The following is a 25,380-nucleotide window of genomic DNA, read 5'->3' as shown; positions in this document are numbered from 1 at the left end:
AAAAACTTAAAATAAATAGTTTTGACGGTATTGAAAAACCAGACTGTGGCTTTTTCCAAAACATTATTGTTTTTTGAATTGAACCTTTGTTTAACTAGGCCAAGTCAGTTAAGAACATATTCTTATTTACAGTGACGGCTTACCGGGGAACAGATGGTTAACCTCCGTTTTCAGGGGCAGAATGACAGATGTTTTACCTTGTCAGCTCAGGGATTCCATCCAGCAAACGTTCGGTTTCTTGGCCAACGCTCTAACCACTAGGCTACCTGCCACCCCAAGTACCCCAGCATACTGTATATACGGTATAAGCCTAACATGTAACATTAAGAAGCATTTAAAATGAAGAAATTGAGACATTGCCGTGGTTACTACATTCATTTCATCCAACCATCTGCTATTACCTCACGGGAAGGTCCCTACATGGCAAAATTAGACCACGCCATTGGACAAAGGTCACAGCTAAATATGCATCCCAGTCGCCTGGAAAATAAGTATATAATGAGCAGGTAGGTGGCCATGTTGGCTCAAGGCATGGTGACCTCATAGTGTTTACACCTGCCCTGGCTCGTCATGCAGGCATGGGGTGAGAGGGAGTGGAGCAGGGCAAGAGCCATTAGTGGATCTGGAGAGGAGCCATTTTGGCTCTGTGCTGCTCAGTGGGGTTGTGCCACCTGTCAACATGCCAAAGCCCAGCATAAAGTAACTCCAGATGAAGGGTCCCTCAGGCCCCCAGCACTTTAACACACTAATATCTTACACTGAGCCACGGGCTCTGGCTTTTGTGTGTGTGTGTGTCTGTGTGTGTGTGCTAGCTAAGTAAGATTTAGATGAGAGATGGCGGAAGAGAGAGAGAAAGTAGCAGAGGGAAGAGTTAAAGCAAGAGCGTGTGTGTATAATTCTGTGAGTGTCTGGCTAAAGTACAATTTGTATGATATCTCTGTCTCTCTAGGATCCATCCCATAATTACACACTTTGAGCTGCCATAGTAACAGCATAACAGCATTCCTAATTTCCTTTGCCCAGCATGCATTTAACCATGCTGTAAGATGGAATACATCATCCACTGTAGGCCACTTGCTAGCTAGCCAATATGAATTACACCCTCTGTTCAGATCAATCAGCTGGGTGCTTATTCAATGAGGAAGTTACTCTGAAGTGAACCAGTAATACTCTCCCAAATGCCATCAATATCATTTCCCCTGTGATAATAACCATGATTTCACATTCTGCATACAACATCAATCAGGGGATGAATAAATGCATTTTTTGGACAGATGTGTTTGTGATACTAATGCAATTTATTAGACTTGGCCTGGGCTACAAATGCTCCTTGTTTTGTATAAGTAAACACGAACACACACACCATATTGTGTGTATGCGCATACGTGCATACATCTATGCATAATGTCAAGACTGAGTGTGTAGTGTGTCATTATGAGGGTTAAACTCCAGTGTTTAATGACCCACAGTTTGTCACCTCCTCCTCCTGTGATAGACTCCATTGTAATTAACCAACACTAGATTACATTACAACGCCTCGTTTCATGGCTGTCTATTGTTACCATTCGCCTTAGTTTAGTCGATGGAGCCAGCTGGATTGTTCAGATTTCGGAACTAGTGCTTGGAATGCCAAGACTTATTGTGATGAATGCCAAGACTTATTGTGATGAATGCCAAGACTTATTGTGATGAATGCCAAGACTTATTGTGATGAATGCCAAGACTTATTGTGATGAATGCCAAGACTTATTGTGATGAATGCCAAGACTTATTGTGATGAATGCCAAGACTTATTGTGATGAATGCCAAGACTTATTGTGATGAATGCCAAGACTTATTGTGATGAATGCCAAGACTTATTGTGATGAATGCCAAGACTTGAATTGATGATGCCAAGAATGAATGCCAAGACTTATTGTGATGAATGCCAAGATTATTGTGATGAATGCCAAGACTTATTGTGATGAATGCCAAGACTTATTGTGATGAATGCCAAGACTTATTGTGATGAATGCCAAGACTTATTGTGATGAATGCCAAGACTTAATGTGATGAATGCCAAGACTTATTGTGATGAATGCCAAGACTTATTGTGATGAATGCCAAGACTTATTGTGATGAATGCCAAGACTTATTGTGATGAATGCCAAGACTTATTGTGATGAATGCCAAGACTTATTGTGATGAATGCCAAGACTTATTGTGATGAATGCCAAGATGGCCAAAACATCAAGGAGTGAAAGCTGCACCTGTATTTCCTTCCAGTGTAAAGACATCCACAAACACATTCAATGTTATAAAGGAAGTACTTAGATGGATGTTTTTTGGTAGGTTGTTGTGGCATTGGATAGGTAGCAGGGGAAGCTAAGTATAGCACACTGGGAACCAACGCAGCATCTGTTTATGAAGCCGGCGTTGCTTAGCAAACGAGTGTCATGCCAACCGGCAATCCGGTAGCATTTGTGGCACCGAGCTCCATGGCGACGCCTGGGTTCCCATGTGGCAGCAACGGTAACAAGAGCTCAAAAACAATCAGCGTTGCCATCTCCACACGGTGTTAAACTTCACACTCCATCCTAACCACAAACAAGGCTTCTGGACTAACTTCTCACTAGGTAACTTTTGTTTCTTATTCCACCGACCTGGAGAGTCAAACACTGCACACAGAGAGACAAATCAACTCAACAGACTGTGGTTCAACACAAACTGTGGCTTTGGATCTGGTGTGGAGCCCAAAGGCTTTTAAACATGGAGCCAAAGAGCTAATGTAATCCCACAGGATAAAATCAACTCACAACCAATCAATAATCAAATGCACGATGGCAACTCTGTCTTCATATTCTTTCTTTCTGCCCTTCCTCCTCTTTCCTTCTCTTTTGTTCCCTCCCTCTTAGGCTAATCTCTCTTGCTCTATTGTCACTGTGTCTGGCACACCCAGCCACCCTTCTCTCTCTCTCTCTCTCTCTCTCTCTCTCTCTCTCTCTCTCTCTCTCTCTCTCTCTCTCTCTCTCTCTCTCTCTCTCTCTCTCTCTCTCTCTCTCTCTCTCTCTCTCTCTCTCTCTCCATTTACCCATCCATCGATTGCTCTCCTATATCTCTTTCTCTCCTTGTCTGAATTATGGTGTGCACCACTCAGGGTCAATCTGGTCTGTCTGTCTGTAGTTCCCCAAAGTTGTTGCACTTTTGTCAACAAGTATCCACCCACGGGTGGATTCAATGTCCCAGAAGATGATCCTTCAATGCATTGAGATGGAATAACCTTCTCTTGCTCCAGCTCTTTTTCTCTTCCTCTAACTTTTGAACATTCTGGAATATTCAGCATGACCCAGAATGCTTTGCTCCAAAGGACCCGCCTTAAGGTTATCAAAAAAAATGTAAGATAAGATATTGAATTTGACCTTTACTACTATAGCCCATAGAAAGACATTGAATAACACATTCATAAATGGCCAAAATAGTTAAAAAAATTAACTTTAAGGAATAAGGTTTTGAAGTGTCTGTCCTATATCAAGGAGATATAAGAAAGCTCAGGAAATATATATATATATATATTTATCCCCTTATTTTTAAGAAAGCTCAGAAAATATATATATATTTATCCCCGTACTTTTGTTGGCACAATATACCTCCATACCTCCATTCATTTGTATGAGTTACCTTTAGACGAGTCCCGTGACACTTGTGGTGAACACCATCTTGTTCATGAGAGTCTCCCCTTTCTACAGTGGGGTCATATTAGTTTGTAGCCCAAAACGGTTTGGACGCTACAGACAAAAGTTGGCACATTAGTGTTACCGACTACAAACGAGTCCTTTTCGGATGCTCCAGACGTTTTCGTGAGAAGACTGTTTTCCGGAATGCTTCATGATCTACAAACAGCACTGTAGCTCTGTCACTTTGCACCGCTGATGAGGAAGGGCGACATAGGAGGATGTTGTGAATTGAGACGCAACCCATGCAAACATATCTCCAGCTTGAAATTAAACTGACAGATTTTTATGGGGATTTTTGTATAACTTTACTTAGATTGCCAGGTCAGTACAATCCCCCCAAGCTGAGTGTCAATGCATATTATCATCTAAAACAATTTAACATACTGGTATTAGTATTGTTAATGGACGCTTGGCTGCAGAAAATCAGCAGAACCACTATCTGGAATTGTGCCCCCATGGTCATTGTAATAACTGCATTATTTCATGGATGGAAGTCTGGCACCTGCGAACATAACATCACATCTCTACGCAGCTCTTGGACTACAGGGCCAGTCTAAGACTGGTGTAAAAAGAGGAATAAATAATGAATGAAGAGACAGAAAGAGAGACAGACAAAGGTGGCCAGGGTATCAAAGACAGCAGTCGTCTGGTGCGATATAAGTCAAAGAGAGGTCAGATCTATCCAGTAGGTACCCATATAGAAGACCACACACACACACACACACGCACGCACGCACGCACGCACGCACGCACGCACGCACGCACTAAGCACTAAGCACTAAGCACTAAGCACTAAGCACTAAGCACTAAGCACCAAGCACCTTCAGTCAGTGATATTAACCAGGGACAGCCCTATAAAGCCCTGCAGTGAGAGTGTGCTATTGAGAATGTGTGGGCTCTTCCATTTGTGCTCCGGAGTAATGACAGAGGTAATCTGAGCATACTAAAGCGGGGGTGGCTCTGAGTCATAGGAACAGAGAGAGAGACCAGAAAAAGAGAGGAGACGACGGGAAGGGAAGAGAAAGAGAGACCAGAGTTTCTCAGAAGCCTATTTATGAAGTGAAAAATGTCCTTCTTTTCAACAATGAGTGTTAAGCATCCATTTCCCACTGCCCTGCAGTCACAAATCACGGAGGAGCGCCACAGGATACGGAGACAATATAAATATAGAGAGACAGAGGAAGAAAAAGAAAGGGAGTGTAACGTTCATCGTCCTCGTCTGAGGAGGAGTAGGAGAGATCGGACCAATATGCAGCGTGGTACGTGTCCATGTTAATTTATTTCCCAGAACACTCAACAAAATAACAACGGAGAATGAAACGAAACAGTTCTGAAAGGTGACATACACTAAACAGAAAACATTCACCCACAAAACACAGGTGGGAAAAGGCTACCTAAGTATGATTCTCAATCAGAGACAACGAACGACACCTGCCTCTGATTGAGAACCATACCAGGCCAAACACATAAACACAACATAAACCCCAACTCACGCCCTGACCATACTAACACAAAGACAACATAAAGGAACTCATGTCAGAACGTGATAGGGAGGGCAAGGAGAGAGTGATGGAAAGAAAGCTATGAGGGCTAACATGCTGACCACACTGCTCGTATTACATGCGCAAGCATTGCTAAAAAAATAAGTAGCCAAGAGCTAAAATAGAACTTGGCTCTATTGTTTTAACGCTTGACACGCTGCAAGACCCAGCCTCTCCCATCTCCTCATTGTTTTTTAGGAGCCTATACCCATGCGGATGATTGAAAGTTGAACTGAGGTCCACACTCCAGTCCAGTAGTAGTAATGCACCTTAAAGTTGGTTGCCAACTGCCATATAAAGTCCAATGAAGAAGAAGAAGACTGGGGGAGAGATCACTAGAAACTAACTCGGTTTACCATTTTATCAGTGGATTAATTGTCGGAGGAGAGGACCTTGTGCGTTTCAGGTAAAATAACCCAATGTTTTTTCCCAGGACAAATTAGCTAGCAACAGCAAGCTAGCTAGCTAAATGGACATGAATGTTTCATGCATTTTGACCTGTCCCCCAAAAAATATAGGTGGTTCAGAGTTCGTTTTGATATTTCAACCTGCGCGTCCTGATCCGTCTGGTGTGGATGGACAAAAACGTGGGATGCACGCAAATGCCCGGTCTAGTCAGCATGTGAGAAGAACTGACAGGGGGAAAGTGTCACATCCTGGCCTTAGAGATCCTTTTATTTCTCTATTTGGTTAGGTCAGGGTGTGACTAGGGTGGGCATTCTAGTTTTTCATTTCTAGGTTGGCCTAGTATGGTTCCCAATCAGAGGTGGCTGTCTATCGTTGTCTCTGATTGGGGATCATATTTAGGCAGCCTTTTCCACCTGTTGTGTGTGGGATCTTGTTTTTGTATTGTAGCCTTTTTGCACTACAAAGCTGCATGTTCGTTTTGTTACACTTTATTGTAACATTGACCCTGATCTCTCTTTTGAAGAACATATCAAGACCACTTCAAGGACAGCTTTTTTCCATCTACGTAACATTGCAAAAATCAGAAACTTTCTGTCCAAAAATGATGCAGAAAAATTAATCCATGCTTTTGTCACTTCTAGGATAGACTACTGCAATGCTCTACTTTCCGGTTACCCGGATAAAGCACTAAATAAACTTCAGTTAGTGCTAAATACGGCTGCTAGAATCTTGACTAGAACCAAAAAATGTGATCATATTACTCCAGTGCTAGCCTCTCTACACTGGCTTCCTGTCAAAGCAAGGGCTGATTTCAAGGTTTTACTGCTAACCTACAAAGCATTACATGGGCTTGCTCCTACCTATCTCTCTGATTTGGTCCTGCCGTACATACCTACACGTATGCTACGGTCACAAGACGCAGGCCTCCTAATTGTCCCTAGAATTTCTAAGCAAACAGCTGGAGGCAGGGCTTTCTCCTATAGAGCTCCATTTTTATGGAAGGGTCTGCCTACCCATGTCAGAGACGCAAACTCGGTCTCAACCTTTAAGTCTTTACTGAAGACTCATCTCTTCAGTGGGTCATATGATTGAGTGTAGTCTGGCCCAGGAGTGGGAAGGTGAGCGGAAAGGCTCTGGAGCAACGAACCGCCCTTGCTGTCTCTAACCTGGCCGGTTCCCCTCTTTCCACTGGGATTCTCTGCCTCTAACCCTATTACAGGGGCTGAGTCACTGGCTTACTGGGGCTCTCTCATGCCGTCCCTGGAGGGGGTGCGTCACCTGAGTGGGTTGATTCACTGTTGTGGTCATCCTGTCTGGGTTGGCGCCCCCCCCCCCCCTCTTGGGTTGTGCCGTGGCGGAGATCTTTGTGGGCTATACTCAGCCTTGTCTCAGGATGGTAAGTTGGTGGTTGAAGGGGGCTGTGCTTTGGCAAAGTGGGTGGGGTTATATCCTTCCTGTTTGGCCCTGTCCGGGGGTGTCCTCGGATGGGGCCACAGTGTCTCCTGACCCCTCCTGTCTCAGCCTCCAGTATTTATGCTGCAGTAGTTTATGTGTCGGGGGGCTAGGGTCAGTTTGTTGTATCTGGAGTACCTCTCCTGTCCTATTCAGTGTCCTGTGTGAATCTAAGTGTGCATTCTCTAATTCTCTCCTTATCTCTTTCTTTCTCTCTCTCGGAGGACCTGAGCCCTAGGACCATGCCCCAGGGCTACCTGACATGATGACTCCTTGCTGTCCCCAGTCCACCTGGCCATGCTGCTGCTCCAGTTTCAACTGACCTGAGCCCTAGGACCATGTCCCAGGACTACCTGACATGATGACTCCTTGCTGTCCCCAGTCTCCTGGCCATGCTGCTGCTCCAGTTTCAACTGTTCTGCCTTACTATTATTCGACCATGCTGGTCATTTATGAACATTTGAACATCTTGGCCATGTTCTGTTATAATCTCCACCCGGCACAGCCAGAAGAGGACGGGCCACCCCACATATGCTCTCTCTAATTCTCTCTTTCTTTCTCTCTCTCGGAGGACCTGAGCCCTAGGACTGTGCCCCAGAACTACCTGACATGATGACTCCTTGCTGTCCCCAGTCCACCTGACTGTGCTGCTGCTCCAGTGTCAACTGTTCTGCCTTATTATTATTCGACCATGCTGGTCATTTATGAACATTTGAACATCTTGGCCATGTTCTGTTATAATCTCCACCCGGCACAGCCAGAAGAGGACTGGCCACCCCACATAGCCTGGTTCCTCTCTAGGTTTCTTCCTAGGTTTTGGCCTTTCTAGGGAGTTTTTCCTAGCCAGGGGGAAAGAGATGCTTCTACACCTGCATTGCTTGCTGTTTGGGGTTTTTTAGGGGGAAAGAACTGACAGGGGGAAAGAGAAGAACTGACACAGGGGGGGGGAAAGAGAAGAGCTGACAGGGGGAAAGGGGAAAGAGAAGAGCTGACTGACAGGGGGAAAGGGCTGACAGGGGGAAAGAGAAGAACTGACAGGGGGAAAGAGAAGAGCTGACAGGGGGAAAGAGAAGAGCTGACAGGGGGGGGAAAGAGAAGAGCTGACAGGGGGAAAGAGAAGAACTGAGAGAAGGGGGAAAGAGAAGAGCTGACAGGGGGAAAGAGAAGAAGACAGGGGGAAAGAGAGAACTGACAGGGGGGGGAAAGAGAAAAGAGTGCTGACAGGGGGAAAGAGAAGAGCTGACAGGGGGAAAGAGAAGCTGACAGGGGGGGAAAGAGCTGAAGAAGAGCTGACAGGGGGGAGAAAGAGAAGAGCTGACAGGGGGAAAGAGAAGAACTGACAGGGGGAAAGAGAAGAACTGACAGGGGGGGAAAGAGAAGAGCTGACAGGGGGGGAAAGAGAAGAGCTGACAGGGGGAAAGAGAAGAACTGACAGGGGGAAAGAGAAGTGCTGACAAGCGAAGAGCTGACAGGGGGAAGAAGAGCTGACAGGGGGGGAAAGCAGGGGGAAAAGCTGACAGGGGGGGAAAGAGAAGAGCTGACAGGGGGAAAAGAGAATAATTAGACAGAGGGAAGTTGGAGAATAAGAAAGAGAACAGAAAGAAGTTGGAGGAGAGGGGAAAGATCGAGAGAAAGAAAGATCAGAGTGGAAACAGGGGGTTTGTGTATATGTATGTGTCTACAACTTCTATTTGGGAGAGCTGCTTACAGAAGCACAAATCTAATGACACTAAGAAACATGGCCGACCCACTGACATAACAAAGAAGTTATCAGAGAGATTTACTGCTTTGATGACAGACTGATTTATGTCATTACATTAGACTAGAATAATGCCCAGGTAACATTCTCGTAACGTTATTAGAATGTTTGTTTGGTCAATGACCAGAGTCTTTGGGCACTTGGACTTTAGCTAAGGGCAAACCCAGATATAGTCCTAACCATGAGGGACAGTCTAGAAATGTAAGCTGATGCAGAAGTCATTGGGTTTAAGAGCTAAGTTAAGAGCTACGAGCTAAGGGATCAGTGACTTGACACTGCAAATTTGTATGTAAGTTTGGATGCACTGCAAGCTCAAGGCAGAAAGAGATGAGAGACAAGAAGAAGAGAGAGAGAGAGAGAAGACGTGTCTAAGACTTGACAGTTCATGCAGCAGTATTTTGATCATACAGTTCTGATCATGGAATTCATGCATCTACTGTACACCTACATTTAAGGTGTACATTTAAGGTGTACACCTACATACACCTACCTTGTCCACTGTCACACCCTTACCTTAGAGAGCCTTTTTTATGTCTCTTTTTGGTTTGGTCAGGGTGTGATTTGGGTGGGCATTCTACTATGTCCTTTATTTCTATGATTTGTGTTTCTATGTGTTGGCCGGTTATGGTTCTCAATCAGGGACAGCTGTCTATCGTTGTCTCTGATTGGGAATCATATTTAGGTAGCCCTTTTTCCCTCCTTTCAGTGTGGGTAGTTGACTTTTGTTAGTGGAACTATAGCTCTGTAAGCTTCACGGTCGTTTCTTTGTTGGCGACATTTACCTAAATAAACAGAAATGTACGCTCACCACGCTGCACTTTGGTCCACTTCTTACGACGCCCGTGACATCCACAGTGGTGTGTCCGGATTCCCTTTTCCAACGCTATATTCAAATGCTAGTATGCATTCTATAAACATTGAAATAGGCAAAATATGATAACACAACAACTGATTGCAGTAGCTAACTAACTGTAGAGAACTAGCCAGCTAAAGTCTGTAGCTAGCCAGCAAGCTAGCAAGCAACGCTAAAAGGATTGCAAACGGGTTAGCATTATTTTTCTAAATATTAGCTAGCTGGCTAGCATTTATGTGGCCAGTAAACAAGTTCCTTACTCGGTAGGAAGGTATTTCCACCAACATTATAATGAAAAGGTGCCTCTCGGGCACAAAACACACGCTTTCTGGAAACTTGTGGGATGAGTGCTGATGACATCGTCCACTGTATGTGTTTTCGGTGGCCTGATGGCATCCAGCCTGAGGAGAAAACCCGTACACAATGCATCCCTGACCACCTCCTGAAGTGGTCAGACAGATCTGAACACAATCACACCACATTAGAGGTTGACCGATGCTGATACAGATACCGATTAATCGGACGATTTTTATATATTCGTAATAATGAGAATTACAACAATACTGAATGAACACTTATTTTAAGTTAATATAATACATCAATAAAATCAATTTAGTCTCAAATAAATAATGAAACATGTTCCATTTGGTTTAAATAATGCAAAAACAAAGCGTTGAAGAAGAAAGTATAAGTGCAATATGTGCCATGTATAAAAGCTCACGTTTGAGTTTCTTGCTCAGAACATGAGAACATATGAAAGCTGGTGGTTCCTTTTAACATGAGTCTTCAATATTACCAGGTAAGAAGTTTTAGGTTGTAGTTATTATAGGACTATTTCTCTCTATACCATTTATATTTCATATACCTTTGACTATTGGATGTTCTAATAGGTACTTTGGTATTGCCAGCCTAATCTCGGGAGTTGATAGGCTTGAAGTCATAAACAGCGCAATGCTTGAAGCACAGCGAAGAGCTGCTGGCAAATGCAGGAAAGTACTGTTTGAATAAATGCTTATGAGCCTGCTGCTGCCTACCACCGCTCAGTCAGACTGCTCTATCAAATCATAGACTTAATTGTAATATAATAACACACAGAAATAAGAGCCGTAGGTCATTAATATGGTCAAATCCGGAAACTATCTATACTAAACTAAACTATACTCTAGAAAATATAATGTTTATTCTTTCAGTGAAATACAGAACCGTTCTGTATTTTATCTAATGGGTGGCATCCATCAGTCTAAATATTGCTGTTACATTGCACAACCATCAATGTTATGTCATATTATGTACAATTCTGGCAAATTAAATGGTCTTCACACAGTTCGAAACGAGCCAGGCGGCCCAAACTGCTGCATATACCCTGACTCTGTTGCACAGAACGCAAGAGAAGAGACACAATTTCCCTAGTTAAAATAAATTCATGTTAGCAGGCAATATTAAGTAAATATACAGGTTTAAAAATATATGCTTGTGTGTTTATTTTAAGAAAGGCATTGATGTTTATGGTTAGGTACACATTGGTGCAACGAAGGTGCTTTTTTCGCGAATTTGCTTGTTAAATCACCCGTTTGGCGAAGTAGGCTGTGATTCAATGATAAATTAACAGGCACAGCATTGATTATATGCAACACAGGACAAGCTAGATAAACTAGTAATATCATCAACCATGTGTAGTTAAGAGATTTATTGGTTTTTCTAAGATAAGTTTAATTCTAGCTAGCACCTTACCTTGGCTCCTTGCTGCACTCGCATAACAGGTAGTCAGCCTGCCAAGCAGTCTCCTCGTGGAGTGCAATGTAATCGGCCATAATCTGTGTCCAAAAATGGCAATTACTGATTGTTTTGAAAACATGAGTTCTGCCCTAATTAATCGGCCAGTCCGATTAATCGGTCGACCTCTACATCACATAGCCACTTTAGTGCGTCTAGACCTGCCTTTTCAATGCGATTTTCGTATTCTGACAGCAGAAGTCAGAGGTGTAGACACGACCAGAGAGAGATAGAGACAGGGAAGGGGGGGATGCAGGAATGAGAAAAAGAAGGCCCTGCATTATGGGAAAGAATGTGAGCATGACAGGGAGCGAGAGAAAGTGAGGAGGAAGACAGAAAGAGGCAAAGAGCCATGAGGTGAGCCCTGCACACGTACAGCTGGTGCTCATGCCCTCAGGGTGCCTGCACAGTCACAGCGGCATCTGGCACACCATCAGATACCCTGCCAATGTCTGCCAAACAAGCAGACCAGAAAGAGAGAGCTAGAGAGAGAGAGAGAGAGAGAACGCAAAAAAGGAAAGAAGCGGAAACTGAAAAAGGGAGACAGCAGAGAAGGAGAGATGGAAAGAGAGGAAGTGAGAATATCCAGCCTCTCTCCACCACACCCTGTCCTCCTCATTATATAGCCCTAATTAATGATCAGTGATCTCATCTCAGTCTCCCTCTGTGAGAGTAGGGGAAGCAGGGCGTGTGTGTGTGTGTGTGTGTGTGTGTGTGTGTGTGTGTGTGTGTGTGTGTGTGTGTGTGTGTGTGTGTGTGTGTGTGTGTGTGTGTGTGTGTGTGTGTGTGTGTGTGTGTGTGTGTGTGTGTGTGTGTGTGTGTGTGTGTGTGTGTGTGTGTGTGTGTGTGTGTGTGTGTGTCTAAAAGTGTCGTAGTATGTGTTTTTAAAAGTGTGAGTGTGTATGCGTGTGCATTTGGGTGTGCATGTGTGTGTGTGTGTTTCCAAAACAGTTGCTCCATCTTCACTTACCCCTTACTACAGGAAGGAAACCCTGTCTATTGCCAACCTCTCCATCTTGACCATCCTCTGTATCACATCACAACAGACCCTGTTATCTCCACATTATCTCTACCTTCACCATCCTCTGTATCACACCACAACAGACCCTGTTATCTCCACCATCCTCTGTATCACACCACAACAGACCCTGTTATCTCCACCATCCTCTCTACCTTCACCATCCTCTGTATCACACCACAACAGACCCTGTTATCTCCACATCCTCTCTACCTTCACCATCCTCCCTACCTCCACCATCCCCCCTACCTCCATCATCCTCTGTATCACACCACAACAGACCCTGTTATCTCCACATCCTCTCTACCTTCACCATCCTCTGTATCACACCACAACAGACCCTGTTATCTCCACCATCCTCTGTATCACACCACAACAGACCCTGTTATCTCCACCATCCTCTGTATCACACCACAACAGACCATGTTATCTCCACCATCCTCTGTATCACACCACAACAGACCCTGTTATCTCCACCATCCTCTGTATCACACCACAACAGACCCTGTTATCTCCACCATCCTCTGTATCACACCACAACAGACCCTGTTATCTCCACCATCCTCTGTATCTCCACCATCCTCTGTATCTTCACCATCCTCTGTATCACACCACAACAGACCCTGTTATCTCCACATCCTCTCTACCTTCACCATCCTCTGTATCACACCACAACAGACCCTGTTATCTCCACCATCCTCTGTATCACACCACAACAGACCCTGTTATCTCCACATCCTCTCTACCTTCACCATCCTCTGTATCACATCACAACAGACCCTGTTATCTCCACCATCCTCTCTATCTTCACCATCCTCTGTATCACATCACAACAGACCCTGTTATCTCCACCATCCTCTCTACCTTCACCATCCTCTGTATCACATCACAACAGACCCTGTTATCTCCACCATCCTCTCTACCTTCACCATCCTCTGTATCACATCACAACAGACCCTGTTATCTCCACCATCCTCTCTACCTTCACCATCCTCTGTATCACATCACAACAGACCCTGTTATCTCCACCATCCTCTCTACCTTCACCATCCTCTGTATCACACCACAACAGACCCTGTTATCTCCACCATCCTCTGTATCACACCACAACAGACCCTGTTATCTCCACCATCCTCTGTATCGCACCACAACAGACCCTGTTATCTCCACCATCCTCCCTACCTCCACCATCCTCTGTATCACACCACAACAGACCCTGTTATCTCCACCATCCTCTGTATCACACCACAACAGACCCTGTTATCTCCACCATCCTCCACCATCCTCTGTATCACACCACAACAGACCCTGTCATCTCCACCATCCTCTCTTTGACACCACAACAGACTAGGAAAACGACTTTCCTGAAGCGGATCCTCTGTTTTGCCCTCCACCCAGGACAATGGATCGGATCCCAGCCGGCGAACCAAAACAACGACACCGTAAAAGGGCCAGACGAAGCGGTTTTCTGGTCAGGCTCCAGAGACGAGCACATCGCGCACCGCTCCCGAGCACACTACTCGCCAATGTCCAGTCTCATGATAACAAGGTTGATGAAATCCGAGCAAGGGTTGCCTTCCAGAGAGACATAAGAGAATGTAACGTTCTTTGCTTCACAGAAACATGGCTCACTCGAGAGACGCTATCGAAGTCGGTACAGCCAGCTGGTTTCCTCACGCATCGCGCCGACAGAAACGAGCATATTTCTGGTAAGAAGAGGGGTGGGGGGGTATGCCTTATGATTAACGAGACGTGGTGTGATCATATCAACATACATGAATTCAAGTCCTTCTGTTCACCTGACTTAGAATTCCTCACAATCAAATGTGGCTGATATTGAGTGGCTGCTTTCAACATACTGACTCAACTCCAGCCACTTTAATATTGGAAAAATAGATGTAAAAAATGTATCACTAGCCACTTTAAACAATGCCACTTAATATAATGTTTACATACCCTACATTACTCATCTCATATGTATATACTGTCTTCCATACCATCTACTGCATCTTGCCTATGCCATTCTGTACCATCACTCATTCATATATCTTTATGTACATATTCTTCATCCCTTTACACTTGTGTGTATAAGGTAGCTGTTGTGAAATTGTTAGGTTAGATTACTCGTTGGTTATTACTGCATTGTCGGAACTAGAAGCACAAGCATTTTGCTACACGCGCATTAACATCTGCTAACCATGTGTATGTGACAAATAAAAAGTGATTTGATTTGAGCATCAAGAGTTGCCACTGAATCAGACTGAAAGAACAGACAAGCATCACATCAACCTGCTCCTAACCCAAAATGGCTGCTTATTAAGTTAATGACAGCAGCCAACATTTTAATTGAATTGTGCCGGCTCGACAATCACATTCGCTCCTCGCGCCTAGCCACCAGAGACGGCTACCATAGTAACAAAAGGGAAATGCCTCTATCAGTTTCTCAGACATCTGGGAAAGGAACAGAATACATCGGGGTGCAAAGATGTACAGAACAGGTTGATCTTTTGGGCACCTAGTCAGTTGCACAACTGAATGCAATCAACTGAAATGTGCCTTCCACATTTAACCCAACCCCTTTGAAACAGGTGTGGGGGCTGCCTAAATCGACGTCATCAGTGCCCGTGGAGCAGTCCTTGCTCAAGGGCAGAACAGCAGATTTTTCCACCTTGCTGGCTCGGGGATGTGAACAAGCAACCTTGCGGTTACTGTCCCAACGCTCTAACTGTTAGGCTACCTGCAGCCTAGTGTGACAGAGAAGAAATGTACTACTGTGCATATCGGACTAAGAGGATAATTCAGTGGGGTCTTCCTTCGAGAAAGTTACATGATGCATTTTTATCTGAACACTCAAAGGTTGCACCTTTCTGAATAAGTTAAGTGATAAGAATAGACTCTACATTTTTCCGGAAATGTGGTTATCAGAGGACATTGTTTTAAATGAATTCAGTTGTACCTTGCCACATTGCACACTATCACATCTAATATGACTAGCTAGCATTGTTGCCATGGCAGCATTGCAAAACATGACCTCTCAAAAGAAACAAACCTAAATGTATTAGATGATACAGAATAACAGCTGAAATGAATTGACTTTCCGTTTCTTCTTTAACAAGTAACACGGACATCCTGTTTTCTTTCCTATGTTCTGTGGTATAGTGTGTAGCAGGCCATTGTGTTGATGGAAGTCTTTGTTACTAGTCTTTCTGCTCTTGAATTGAAGCTTGAGAGAGCTAGCGTGTTCATATTGGAGTATTTGAAGGTAGAGAAGGGAGAGAGACTGTTATAGTGAGAGAGCTAGAGAGAGAGCTAGAGAGAGAGAGCTGTTGAATGGGCCCAAATAGGAACCTGGTGTTGTGAGAGGAGAGTGGTCCTGGATGAATAGTGTAATAGGGCCTGGTGTTGTGAGAGGAGAGTGGTCCTGGATGAATAGTGTAATAGGAGCCTGGTGTTGTGAGAGGAGAGTGGTCCTGGTTGAATAGTGTAATAGGAGCCTGGTGTTGTGAGAGGAGAGTGGTCCTGGTTGAATAGTGTAATAGGAGCCTGGTGTTGTGAGAGGAGAGTGGTCCTGGTTGAATAGTGTAATAGGAGCCTGGTGTTGTGAGAGGAGAGTGGTTCTGGTTGAATAGTGTAATAGGAGCCTGGTGTTGTGAGAGGAGAGTGGTCCTGGTTGAATAGTGTAATAGGAGCCTGGTGTTGTGAGAGGAGAGTGGTCCTGGTTGAATAGTGTAGTAGGAGCCTGGTGTTGTGAGAGGAGAGTGGTCCTGGTTGAATAGTGTAATAGGAGCCTGGTGTTGTGAGAGGAGAGTGGTTCTGGTTGAATAGTGTAGTAGGAGCCTGGTGTTGTGAGAGGAGAGTGGTCCTGGTTGAATAGTGTAATAGGAGCCTGGTGTTGTGAGAGGAGAGTGGTCCTGGTTGAATAGTGTAGTAGGAGCCTGGTGTTGTGAGAGGAGAGTGGTCCTGGTTGAATAGTGTAATAGGAGCCTGGTGTTGTGAGAGGAGAGTGGTCCTGGTTGAATAGTGTAATAGGAGCCTGGTGTTGTGAGAGGAGAGTGGTCCTGGTTGAATAGTGTAATAGGAGCCTGGTGTTGTGAGAGGAGAGTGGTCCTGGTTGAATAGTGTAATAGGAGCCTGGTGTTGTGAGAGGAGAGTGGTCCTGGTTGAATAGTGTAATAGGAGCCTGGTGTTGTGAGAGGAGAGTGGTCCTGGTTGAATAGTGTAATTGGGCCTGGTGTTGTTTTCTCACTAAGGGGCCTAATGGATGATAGAATGGTCTGGAACACTACTGTCATGGCACACACACACAAACAGGAACACATGCAGGTGCACACACTCACAGATGGACAGGCACGTGCATGTACACACAAACACACTCGGTCATCCCTCTCTTTCTGTGAGTAATTATCACACACGCTCAACGCCCTCTCTTTCTCCCACGGTCAGCTCACACTGTGGACCAGGCATCCTAAATCCCCCTTAATGTAGTCTAACTATTGGCAAGTCTACAGTGTACATCTCTAAAACAGTCAGGTCTACATATTGATCTTCAGTCAGGTCTCTCTATCTATCTACAGTTAGGTCTCTCTCTCTATATACAGTCAGGTCTCTCTATCTATCTACAGTCAGGTCTCTATATCTATCTACAGTCAGGTCTCTCTCTCTATCTACAGTCAGGTCTCTCTATCTATCTACAGTCAGGTCTCTCTATCTATCTACAGTCAGGTCTCTCTCTCTATCTACAGTCAGGTCTCTATATCTATCTACAAGGTCTATCTACAGTCAGGTCTCATATCTATCTACAGTCAGGTCTCTCTATCTACAGTCAGGTCTCTCTATCTATCTACAGTCAGGTCTCTCTATCTATCTACAGTCAGGTCTCTCTATCTATCAGTCAGGTCTCTCTCTATCTACAGTCAGGTCTCTCTATCTATCTACAGTCAGGTCTCTCTCTCTATCTACAGTCAGGTCTCTCAGTCAGGTCTCTCTATCTACAGTCAGGTCTCTCTATCTATCTACAGTCAGGTCTCTCTATCTACAGTCAGGTCTCTCTATCTATCTACAGTCAGGTCTCTCTTTCTACAGTCAGGTCTCTCTATCTACAGTCAGGTCTCACTATCTATCTACAGTCAGGTCTCTCTATCTATCTACAGTCAGGTCTCTATATCTATCTACAGTCAGGTCTCTCTATCTATCTACAGTCAGGTCTCTATATCTATCTACAGTCAGGTCTCTCTATCTATCTACAGTCAGGTCTCTATATCTATCTACAGTCAGGTCTCTCTATCTATCTACAGTCAGGTCTCTCTATCTATCTACAGTCAGGTCTCTATATCTATCTACAGTCAGGTCTCTATATCTATCTACAGTCAGGTCTCTATATCTATCTACAGTCAGGTCTCTCTATCTACAGTCATCTATCTACAGTCAGGTCTCTATATCTATCTACAGTCATATCTCTATATTTATCTACAGTCAGGTCTCTATATCTATCTACAGTCATATCTCTATATCTTTCTACAGTCAGGTCTCTCTATCTATCTACAGTCAGGTCTCTATATCTATCTACAGCCAGGACTCTCTATCTATCTACAGTCAGGTCTCTCTATCTATCTACAGTCAGGTCTCTCTATCTATCTACAGTCAGGTCTCTCTATCTATCTACAGTCAGGTCTCTATATCTATCTACAGTCAGGTCTCTATATCTATCTTACAGTCAGGTCTCTATATCTATCTACAGTCAGGTCTCTCTATCTACAGTCAGGTCTCTCTATCTACAGTCAGGTCTCTATATCTATCTACAGTCATATCTCTATATTTATCTACAGTCAGGTCTCTATATCTATCTACAGTCATATCTCTATATCTTTCTACAGTCAGGTCTCTCTATCTATCTACAGTCAGGTCTCTATATCTATCTACAGTCAGGTCTCTCTATCTATCTACAGTCAGGTCTCTATATCTATCTACAGTCAGGTCTCTCTATCTATCTACAGTCAGGTCTCTATATCTATCTACAGTCAGGTCTCTCTATCTATCTACAGTCAGGTCTCTCTATCTATCTACAGTCAGGTCTCTATATCTATCTACAGTCAGGTCTCTATATCTATCTACAGTCAGGTCTCTCTATCTATCTACAGTCAGGTCTCTCTATCTATCTACAGTCAGGTCTCTATATCTATCTACAGTCAGGTCTCTATATCTATCTTACAGTCAGGTCTCTATATCTATCTACAGTCAGGTCTCTCTATCTACAGTCAGGTCTCTCTATCTACAGTCAGGTCTCTATATCTATCTACAGTCATATCTCTATATTTATCTACAGTCAGGTCTCTATATCTATCTACAGTCATATCTCTATATCTTTCTACAGTCAGGTCTCTCTATCTATCTACAGTCAGGTCTCTATATCTATCTACAGTCAGGTCTCTCTATCTACAGTCAGGTCTCTATATCTTTCTACAGTCAGGTCTCTATATCTATCTACAGTCAGGTCTCTATATCTATCTACAGTCAGGTCTCTATATCTATCTACAGTCAGGTCTATCTCTCTGTCAATCACTATAAGCAGATTCAGTTCCGCCTCATTACCCTGAGGGCCACTGGCAGGTCAGTCTGCTCATTAAGCCTCCATGCTAACACTCCACTGGCTGTTGTTCATCGCCCAACCTGCCTCTCGCCACTTGCCAGGAACTTCATTATAAATAAGAATTTGTTCTTAACCGACTCTCTTGCTTAAATAGAGGTTAAAAAATAAAATCAGCTGCATGTGTTTATTAATAATGTCTTCTAGTCAAAGTACCTTCAGCCACCCCCCTTTCTCTCCCTCCATCCCCCTCTTTCTCCATTCCTCTCTTTCTCTCCCTCCATCCCCCTCCAACCATCTCTCCCACCCTACATCCCTCTCTTTCTCCATCCCTCTCTTTCTCCATTCCTCTCTTTCTCTCCCTCCATCCCCCTCCAACCATCTCTCCAACCCTACATCCCTCTCTTTCTCCATCCCTCTCTTTCTCCATTCCTCTCTTTCTCTCCCTCCATCCCCCCTCCAACCATCTCTCCCACCCTACATCCCTCTCTTTCTCCATCCCTCTCTTTCTCCATTCCTCTCTTTCTCTCCCTCCATCCCCCCTCCAACCATGTATCCCACCCTACATCCCTCTCTTTCTCCATTCCTCTCTTCTTATTCCACACATCACTCTCCCCCTTCTCTCTCCTTCCCTCCCTCAATCCACACGTCCAGTGAAGAGTTAAACATTCAGAACTGAACACCCTCTGTGACGCCTGCAGGTGAAACCTGACAGATGGTGTTTATCAGAGCTCAGAACAAATGTTGCATTACATCTCTATCTATCTCCATCTATTTACCCCATTGCCTAATCTATCAGCAGTGTGTGTGTGTGTTTAACAGTGTGTGTCAGCATTGTATTTTTTATCACAATGCGAAACAAAGAAAACAACTATCTCGTTAAAACCTGACTGCAATTATTGTGATGTGAGAAAAACAAAGGGGCTGATGACTGACAGGGTAATTAACACCTGCTACCACGGCAACCCATAGACTTAATTGAATTCTGGCCCAAGCCAGATCGATCCTGATTGATCGAGACAAACAATGCCAGGGGACTTTAATTGACTTTACTCAGGTGGTGGTAGGAGAAAGTTATGTGAATGGGGATAGGTGTTATACAGAGGGCATCAGGACACAGCGAGGAGAACTTTAAGTCTGACATTGTCTAGTCATAAAGGAAAAGATGGCACTATGATATTTGTTAACCACAAATGGGATTTGCCCCCTTTCGCCCTAAATCAAGTGCGAGTGAGAAACAAAAACCTGCAGACACTGCAGCCCTCCAGGAGATGAGTTTCATACCCTTCTTTCTTGGTATTAAGGTGTGTGTGTGACTTTGTCTGCATCTGTGTGTGTGTGTGACTTTGTCTGCATCTGTGTGTGTGTGTGACTTTGTCTGCATCTGTGTGTGTGTGTGACTTTGTCTGCATCTGTGTGTGTGTGTGTGTGTGTGTGTGTGTGTGTGTGTGTGTGTGTGTGTGTGTGTGTGTGTGTGTGTGTGTGTGTGTGTGTGTGTGTGTGTGTGTGTGTGTGTGTGTGTGTGTGTGTGTGTGTGTGTGTGTGTGTGTGTGTGTGTGTGTGTGTGTGTGTGTGACTTTGTCTGCATCTGTGTGTGTGCGTGCGTGCGTGCGTGCGTGCGTGTGTGTGTGTGTGTGTGTATGGACTGCTATGAACTGGTACTCACCTTGAGAGCACGAGAACGGTTGGCCAGGAGATTCTCAATGTTCCCTGCTGCATTAGCCACCAGCTGGCTGGCATCGTTGGACCCCACACTGAAGTACTTCCTGTGGCTCTGGAAGATCTGCACCAATCAGGAGATAGAGCGTCAAAGGTGACAGTGAAGCAATCAAGAGAGAGAAACAAGGGTCAAAGGTGACACAGGAGAGAGTGATACTTTGATAAAATATTGACATGGTGTATCTTAGAATTGTACCTATGAGGATAGTCACAATAAATGTACTTGATTACATTTATTTGCAGGGACAATGAACACAATAATCCAAATGTTTATTATTATTATTATTATTATTATTATTATTATTAAATGTATGTAAATATGTGTCAGATGTGTCAAATGTGTCAAATCCTGATGTCACCACTGTGTGTACAAAGCCAGTGTAAATCAAGCAACATTATGCCACATTGGAGCACAACGACAAACACCATTTACTGAATATGGAATATGTTTCAGAAAGAGGAATTAAACAATAAAAAAACAGAAATGCCAAACAGCCAATTATACAGCAGCCAGAGGGGCTTTCTAGGTCCGACATTAAAACCACAGGCTTGTAGTGTGTGAATGTGTGTGCGGGCACGCGCGTGTGTGTGTGTGTGCGTGTGTGTGTCTAAGTCTGTGTATCGAAGTGTGTGTTTACTTAGCTAACCTCTGTGGGGCTGTGCTATGTGTTTCTGCTTGTCCATGAGTAATGATACTGATGGTTATTCTCCACATGCTCTTTCTGCTTACAAGCAAACACAATCCCCTCCCCTGTGTAGTAAACAAAGCAGCCATGCTGCCAGAGGTCTCAATGAAGGAAACCTACATTTATTCTACTGCAACAGGACAAAGGAATGTACAGTTGACCATTGATGTTATCCCACTCTCTATCTATATATATGCTATAGGGTCAAGATTAGGTCATAAAGTCTAGCTATTTTCCCTCACCCCATGAGCATCAAATGATGCCTGCGACAGGAAATTAGCTCCAAACGTGGTATAACACCGTCATGGTAAAGATGTCTGCTTTTCTTTTTCTTCTAAATGTCTGTGATGACAAGCAGGGCAAGAGGCAGCCCTGATATGGTGTCTGTTAAGGGTATGTTCCTGAGAATACTGTGTTGCTCAAGGGAAATCATGCCTGTGTGTTGTCCCTGGGACGTCATGCATTGTGTGCGTGTGTGTCTGAAAAATGTCATCCAAAAGGAATCTGAAATCGATCGACAATTACTGTGATGATTATTGTGCATTTCATATTTCTTAATTATTTCTTCTTTTTTTGTTTTCTGGTTATACATTGTTATTGATTATTGCATTGTTGGGCTATAGGTTTGCAAGAAAGACATTTTCACTGTACTTGTGCATGTGACATTTAAACGAGACATAATTACAGAGGCTCCATATCAGGCCTGGCTCGGCAAGAGGAGGAGAGTTGTCATAGGGTTATAGCAATCAACACAAGGGATGTGTCCCAAAAGGCACCCTATTCCCCATATAGTGCACTACTTATGACCAGAGCCCCCTGCATAGGGAATAGGGTGCCATTTGGGATGCAGCCAGAGTAACAGCTCCTCCTCACTGTCCATATCATGTAAGCTTGTTAGGGAAGTGGATAGGGATGTGGTGTTTGGAGTTGACACTGATAGTCCTTGAGTGTGGACATTCCCCTAGCAGAATACTGTAAGCAGATGTCCCACATATCACTAATGAGATGGCACTTTGTAAAGTCCAGATCTGTTGTGACAACCATCATTGTATTGGATGTGACACACATCAAACAGGAGAGGTCAGGAGTATGTGTGCGCATGTGTGTGTGCACGTGTGTGTGTGTGTGTGTGTGTGTGTGTGTGTGTGTGTGTGTGTGTGTGTGTGTGTGTGTGTGTGTGTGTGTGTGTGTGTGTGTGTGTGTGTGTGTGTGTGTGTGTGTGTGTGTGTGTGTGTGTGTGTGTGTGTGTGCGCGTATATGTGTGTGCGCGTGTGTATATTGATTGTTGAAATCCAGAGTTGTGGATGTGTGACTATGGGGTTGCAAGCTTCCTGTGCGTTTGAGAGGAGTGTGGTGTTGTGGTATATGCACGTTTGTGCACGTCTGTGTTCCTATGTTTACAAGGTGTTCCTGTGTGTCCCACCTGTATGAGGTTCTGCACTCCGCTGGCTGTGTCCGTCAGTGTGACCAGCTCCTGTTGCATCTGCTCCACCCATTCCTTTATCCTGAGGAAACAATGAAAGCACCAATCAAAATCATTCAAATTCATTTACTTCCTGTAACTCATCGAATCCGATGATGAAATGGTTTTACTTATCCAATCACATTGATATCTCTGAACTGCTGTTTTCAGGATCATTGGTACCAAACAAAAGACAATGGACTGAAACAGGGAGGGAAATACTTTACTGTTCAGTAAGAAACGTTTTTGTTTTTCTGTTGCAAAACAGTTTGCTTCAGTGTGCAATAATAAATAAGACCCTGAAGGTGCAGAACGATCCAATAGAAATACATGTCTGTCAAATAGAATAAGGAATCAAGTTAGCTCTATGTTACATTTCCATCTGCAAAGCTGTGAATGTTCCGCCTCACTGCATAAATAATCTTGACTTACTTGGATTCGCCAATCACCTTGCAGTAGATACTACATGACCACACATTAACAGAGCAGTTGAGTCAGGCAGTAACAGTACTGCTGACTATCACTTTATGCAAAACATATCTCGCCATGCAGGTTAATCAATTCAGTGGTCTATAAAATAGTCATGTTTACCCTGAGTATATGTGTTTTGACTCCCCATTAACTGTGCATTAGAGTATATATAGATATAGAGAGAGTAGAGGATATATTCATGGTTGTCAGTGGGTGAGTAACAAGGACAGGGGTGAGATAGTAGGTCATGTATGCAGGGATAGTAGAGGGAGAAATTAGTTACCCTATACAGAAACGGAACACTAGTTAACTGGCTCAATAAACTGTCTGTACCCTATACAGAAACGGAACACTAGTTAACTGGCTCAATAAACTGTCTGTACCCTATACAGAAACGGAACACTAGTTAACTGGCTCAATAAACTGTATTTGTAAGTCGCTCTGGATAAGAGCGTCTGCTAAATGACTTAAATGTAAATGTAAATGTAATGTACCCTATACAGAAACGGAACACTAGTTAACTGGCTCAATAAACGGTCTGTACCCTATACAGAAACAGAACAATATTTAACTGCCTGGCCGGTTCCCCTCTCTCCACTGGGATTCTCTGCCTCTAACCCCATTACAGGGGCTGAGTCATTGGCTTACTGGTGCTCTTCCATGCCGTCCCTAGGAGGAGTGCGTCACTTGAGTAGGTTGAGTCACTGACGTGGTCTTCCTGTCTGGGTTGGCGCAACCCCTTGGGTTGTGCCGTGGCGGAGATCTTTGTGGGCTATACTCGGCCTTGTCTCAGGATGGTAAGTTGCTGGTGGAAGATATCCCTCTAGTGGTGTGGGGGCTGTGCTTTAGCAAAGTGGGTGGGGTTATAGCCTGCCTCTTTGGCCCTGTCCGGGGGTATCATCGGACGGGGCCACAGTGTCTCCTGACCCCTCCTGTCTCAGCCTCCAGTATTTATGCTGCAGTAGTTTATGTGTCGGGGGGCTCGGGTCAGTCTGTTATATCTGGAGTATTTCTCCTGTCTTATCCGGTGTCCAGTGTGAATTTAAGTATGCTCTCTCTAATTCTCTCTTTCTCTCTCTCGGAGGACCTGAGCCCTAGGACCATGCCTCAGGACTACATGCTATGATGACTCCTTGTTGTCCCCAGTCCACCTGGCTGTGCTGCTGCTTCACCTGGCTAATCTGCCTGCAGCAATGGAACCCTGACCTGTTCACTGTGATTACTATTATTTGACCATGCTTGTCATTAATGAACATTTGAACATCTTGGCCATGTTCTGTTATAATCTCCACCCGACACAGCCAGAAGAGGACTGGCCACACCTCATGGCCTGGTTCCTCTCTAGGTTTCTTCCTAGGTTTTGGCCTTTCTAGGAATTTTCCTAGCCACTGTGCTTCTACACCTGCATTGCTTGCTGTTTGGGGTTTTAGGCTGGGTTTCTGTACAGCACTTTGATATATCAGCTGATTTAAGAAGGGCTATAGAAATACATTTGATTTGGATTTGATCTGCCTCAATAAACTGTCTGTACCCTATCCAGAAACTGAACAATAGTTAATAGGCTCAACGGTGTATACAATATGGATTAAGTAAACACTGAAAGTGTGTCAAGTTCACAGTGAGTGAGTGGTTCCTTCATTGTTCTGAGGAGAAAAGGTCCATATGTAACCATAAGACCAAATGTGTTATAAATAAATGGATTGAGACACATTGAATAACCAGCATAGCTGCCATTTTGAACACATTTTTGTCCTCTGTTGAAAATGTTTTGCTACAGCGTGCCCTATTGAACACGAATCTGGTCACATACAATAGCGATGAAATTGACGCATTGTTGACGTGGGGATTGTGGACTGCATTGGCTCATTCATTACACTAGCAGTAGGGAATAGTCTAGAAGTGGGTGAATGGTCCATCCACAGGTAAACACAGTGATTGAGTG

General features: G+C 44.1%; 1 protein-coding gene across 4 annotated transcripts in view; it reads right to left on the bottom strand.

Annotated features, from left to right (window-relative positions):
- LOC124016976 (voltage-dependent calcium channel subunit alpha-2/delta-1-like) overlaps nucleotides 1-23,004 on the bottom strand; it is a 143,411-nt gene extending 120,407 nt beyond the window's left edge. For all 4 annotated transcript variants that reach the window (XM_046332307.1, XM_046332308.1, XM_046332309.1 and 1 more), the window contains exons 1-2: nucleotides 22,929-23,004; nucleotides 20,767-20,883 (exon numbers count right to left, since the gene is read on the bottom strand). In XM_046332307.1, coding sequence (XP_046188263.1) covers nucleotides 20,767-20,883; nucleotides 22,929-22,988 — 177 coding nt within the window. In that variant the 5' untranslated portion in view covers nucleotides 22,989-23,004. The remainder of the gene's footprint in view (nucleotides 1-20,766; nucleotides 20,884-22,928) is intronic.
- Between the last annotated feature and the right edge of the window lie 2,376 nt (nucleotides 23,005-25,380).

The sequence above is a fragment of the Oncorhynchus gorbuscha genome, unplaced genomic scaffold (genome assembly GCF_021184085.1).
Source record: "Oncorhynchus gorbuscha isolate QuinsamMale2020 ecotype Even-year unplaced genomic scaffold, OgorEven_v1.0 Un_scaffold_134:::fragment_2:::debris, whole genome shotgun sequence".
Lineage (NCBI taxonomy): Eukaryota > Metazoa > Chordata > Actinopteri > Salmoniformes > Salmonidae > Oncorhynchus > Oncorhynchus gorbuscha.
This window is presented reverse-complemented; position numbering and strand designations above follow the sequence as displayed.